Raw genomic sequence first — 4,942 nt, forward strand, 5'->3', positions numbered from 1 at the left:
TGTTTCACCATATATTGTATGAGTTTAACTTTAAATTTATCGGTTACCGAACGTTGAAGTGTATACAAACAGACAGCAAGTCTAGCAGGAAAACTTGAACAAGTTAGTAGCGACTTGTCAATAGATTCATAGCGTTGTTCAATGGTTGTTGCAATTGTTGATTTAGCAACCCTCTTGGTAATTTCAATTAGACAACAGAACAGCACTAGTTTTCGGTAAACATTTAAATCTGTTGTCTTTTCAACACTATTTGCAATTTGTTGAATATTTGCAACGTTCGAAGTTCCATTATTGTTTGAGGTTACTGTACACTGTAACAAGAGACGAGGATTTTTGGTTTTCACAATTTCATTATAAATTTCTTTTAAATTTATACTTTTTTCAGGCAACTCGAACTGTTTTTGTTTCGGTTTATGTTTTTGACCAGCTAGAAAAACATCGGTTGAAATCCCATTGTTATAACTTTGTTGTTTCTCAAATTCCATTTTTTGTTTGTGAGCTCAATACTCTACTATAATGTATATATATATAACATACAAGTTCAGCTATAATGCAAAATATTGGTTTATTATTACTAATACAGGGGATACTGATTACTGATGATAAACACAACGATGAAAAACTGCAACGGTCGTCGATCTGGTCTCACAAATGAGTCGTTTGTTGAGCAAATATCAAATGAATATTGTAACAATTTACAACTTAATGTATACACATCTAATATAAGTACAGAGCCAGTGGATTGTTTTTCAACAGATTTTGGCAATTTTATGCCAGTTTCCTATTCTTGTTTTGATTTGAAAATTTTCAATTTAGAGAATAGCGCAGGAATAATTGTTGATCGTAATCATTTGGAGGTTGCTTTTCAACAACATTTGGTTTCACTTGTCCTTATACAGAAAAATGTCCAAATTTTAAGAAATTATGGTACCCTGTTACCGCTCATGTGTGTCAATGTAAGAAGAGTTAATTTAACTGCTTGCCTGTTTGCTTACAGTTACGGAATACAAAATGAAAAACTAGCTCAAAAAGCTCTAAACTATTATATTGACAGAGATATAAGAGAGGTTGAAGCAATCAACTCATCAAGTAGTATCAGAGATAGGCGTGATAGTGATACGTGTACTGATACTGATGATGATGATGTTCCAGGTGAACAGGTAAGTAAATTGTTACACTTGTTACAATCGTCCGGTTACGAATCTTATTGGATGGATTTAGCTAGGATTTGTGGACTCAATGTTGATATTGCAAAAAATGAAAACGTAATCTACCGATACACGTTGAACAAGAAAGGATCAATCAGTACACCATCTACTTCTACTTTCATTTCTACTTCTACACCTTCAGCTATCTCTTCTTCTTCTTCTTCTTCTTCTGTTTCTTCTTCTCCTAACAGCATTGATACTGCTCTTGGTACTCTTAGCCTGGTATACGATGGTGATTCCTGGTATGGGCAAGTAACACGAGGCAAAATTTTTCAAGAATAGAAATTCACAGTATTACTTTGGTTTCTTTGTTTTACCTGCTTCTGATTTTCTCAGATTTGTACATTTTTTCTTTTTTTTTGCATTATAGAATCATCGTCATTGAACATATTTCGTTGGGATGTGACCAAGCAAAAATTAATGATTTCCTTACGTTACACTGAACTACAATCACCCATACTTGTTGGTGATGCTTTTTGTGTACCCAGAAAGGAGAATCCTTTCAGACCAATAGATATTGCCAGTTGTGATCATGATTACATTTTCATTCAAAGTAAACTGCTACGAGCCTCCGATGAAGGTGAATCCGCTCTCTATCAATGTACCAAATGTAAAGCTCAAAAAATTGAATAATAATGCTAAACTGACAAGCACATAATATTAATATTATCTCCATAACCTTGGATTATTACCTTGCTATTCTTGCTGATCCAACGGTACAACCTACTGTACAATGCAATTAAACTAAAATAAATTTACTAACTGACATAATCACTGAATGATATTTGCGGTTCAAACTTTTTTTATTTCATTGAAAGATGGTACTTTTGTTGTTATCGTTATCGTTTATTGTTAACTGTTACTCTCTGTTCATGTGTCTGTCGTCGTCGTCGTCGTCGTCGTCGTCGTCCTAATTGACGTTGTTGTTGTTGTTGTTGTTGTTGTTGTTTTTGTTGTTGTTGTTGTTTATATTGTTGTTGTTGTTTACGTTTTTCATCGATAAAACAATGGAATGAACATCGATCAATTGGACTAATAGTTAACATTTGCGGGATATCAGCGATTGATGTTAAATCAGAGTTAATGAAAGCAGCTAAATTATTTGTGTGTAAAGTAATTGGTGACGAAAATTTACAAATGAGTTGCGTAAGTGTACTATTGCCAGGTGAGACAGGTAAACGTACAAGTTGACCATGTTCACTGGGTTCACAAGTAGCCCTAAAAATAACTTCAAAACATGTACCGGAACATTTATACGATGCGTGTACAAAAGTGTACTCTCCTGTATGGAAAGATGTTACAATATCGTAATTTTGATTACAACCAACAATCAAATTGGTACCAGCACCAATACTGGAATAAAATATCCAAGTTACTATATTTTTATCGGAAACTTTTCGCTCCAACCAGTGTTTACAAGAGACATTAAACGGTGACTTTAATTGGGCTTTAAGATTTACAGGTATTGTTTTTCGCTTATATTTTGTTACTATTCTACTGGGTTTGGGCATTTGTAGCTCGCTTGTTTTTATGAGTCTCAATAAATCTTTCTATTTGATGTAAACTAAAATTAAACTTTTGTGCCAGATTTTGCCTACTATTCAATAAACTGTGACTTTGGGTTACATTGGTTGCTCTGTGTTGCTTCACTTCAACAAATATTTTTTTACCCTTGTATTGAGTATGTTCCTGTATTTTCTTTTTTTCTTTCTGTTGTTCTAATATTTGGTTTTCTTGTGTTGCTGGCTGTTGCTGTTCATGCTCTTGTCTATCATATGTGTAAATGCTAGCATCAAATGCTAACATTTGGTTGGCTAAGCAAAAATTCAGGGCATCCAGCAGTGTTAAATGCCTATGATTATTTAAACTTTGATGTGACTTTTTGTTGTTGTTGTTGTTGTTGTTGTTGCCATTATTGATATCATTGAAATAGTGTATGTAAACGTATGAATTTTTATACTCATCAAGTAACAGCGAGCCATTAAAATCGTAACATATTTTTCGTAATTTAATCTGCGGAGTAAGTGCTGTTACCAGATATCCAGGATTTGAGCAACCAGCGTTAATCAGGTCACCAGAATTGTTTGAACTTATCATATAAATTGATCCATGGATCGCGTATATTAGCCAATTAAGGGTTGGAAATAAAATCAATCTATCACAAATGTTATCTGTTGACTTGTCATACATTGTTATAAAGCCATTGTTGTATCCGGTACTCGTTATATGATTTGCTATGTTCCTGTTTACTCGTAGTAAAATGTAAGAAACATACAATATTAATATCACCAGTGATAGAATAATCATTTTGTTTCCAATTGTTACTTCATTACTTTTACTATTTTCTCACATACAAAACTTCACACGTATCAATCATTTCTGGTTTTTCATTGTTTGTTTTATCAACAATCGGTTAGACAAGAAAAAACTACGCAAAATGTACAGCACTGCTACTACTTCTACTTCTATTACTCCCACTACTCCTACTACTACTAATCAGAACAGTTTACCGACAGATACAAATCAAGAAATAGCAGCTCTCGAGATGCAATTTATTGAAAAGTTTGCACTTGAACCTTATCCGCAAAATGATTATTTTATTCCATTATCACCAAAAGATACAGTTTTCAATTCACGAGCACTTGGTGGAAAAAATTATGTACACAGATATGGTCACTGTGAACCTATTGATTGTCGTACAGATTTTGATATGTTTTCACAACTTGGGACAACATTAACGGTTAACAATGAACTAACCTATTTACGGTATGCTTCCTGGGATATTGACTGTCCTTGTAAAAACAGTATAAAACCATTTTCACCACGTTTAACATTATCAACATCAACAACAACCGTGCTGCCAACATGTAAAGAACCAAGCGTCATCTCAAGATCTGCTTTGATTCATCAATCATCTGATGATGCCTCTAACACGGGTGATCAACCAATACCAACCCCATACATTGGTTACCATGTTAACGAAGTTCATGTAACTTCTTTCGTTGCAAAACTTAAAACAATATTTTCAAACAATCATAACATGGATAACGTTGAATGTATCATTCACGCTAAAGACTGCGGATTCCATGTTTACACAAATATACCGATGACTCTTAACTTTCAATGTTATCTAACAGGTAAAATATTGAAAGCACACTTTGGTCATACATTTATCATTGAAATACCATCACTTATGCCGGTACCCTTTTCAGCAAAAATACCTGGTCAATGCTACAAACCTTTATATTATTTGACAACAACAACAACAACAACAACAACAAGTACAGTAACAGAAGGTGCAACACTGTCGGGTGGGAGAAAAATTTACATTACTTATTGTGGTATAAAATTTTTGGATAATTTTATCTATACGAAAAAGACTCTTGATACCGATGATGGTAGTTTTGATGCTGGTGATTTTCCTGGATACGAGAGTTTAATTCGAGAGCAGACTCAATTGTCTACTCCAGCACCTAACAATGCTCTACGGTTAGGTTCTATATCTCATCATCATCACCAACAGCATCATCGTCCACAACAACAACAACAACAACAACAACAACAATCTTTTTTGATTTCACCATCATCATACTTATCATCCTCGACATCAACATCAGCAATGGAAGATCAAAACAACACGGCAACAATATCAGGATACTCGAGAGATAAAAGAAGAATAGGTACATTAATTGGTGTTAATAAACTATTCATTTATGAAGCTCGTTCTGCATTCT

General features: G+C 33.8%; 1 protein-coding gene across 1 annotated transcript; it reads right to left on the reverse strand.

Annotated features, from left to right (window-relative positions):
• Positions 1 to 2,702: 2,702 nt before the first annotated feature.
• On the reverse strand, positions 2,703 to 3,398 carry LOC128389984 (protein kinase 4-like). Its single transcript, XM_053349641.1, has one exon. The coding sequence runs from the start codon at positions 3,396 to 3,398 to the stop codon at positions 2,703 to 2,705; it is 696 nt and encodes a 231-aa protein (XP_053205616.1).
• Between the last annotated feature and the right edge of the window lie 1,544 nt (positions 3,399 to 4,942).

This window comes from Panonychus citri, unplaced genomic scaffold, assembly GCF_014898815.1.
Source record: "Panonychus citri isolate SS breed McGregor unplaced genomic scaffold, ASM1489881v1 Contig00112, whole genome shotgun sequence".
Classification (NCBI taxonomy): Eukaryota; Metazoa; Arthropoda; class Arachnida; order Trombidiformes; family Tetranychidae; genus Panonychus; species Panonychus citri.

Coding starts and splice junctions, on each gene's coding strand:
- LOC128389984 (XM_053349641.1), bottom strand. CDS start 3,398: ATGTATGACAAGTCAACAGATAACATTTGTGATAGATTGATTTTATTT.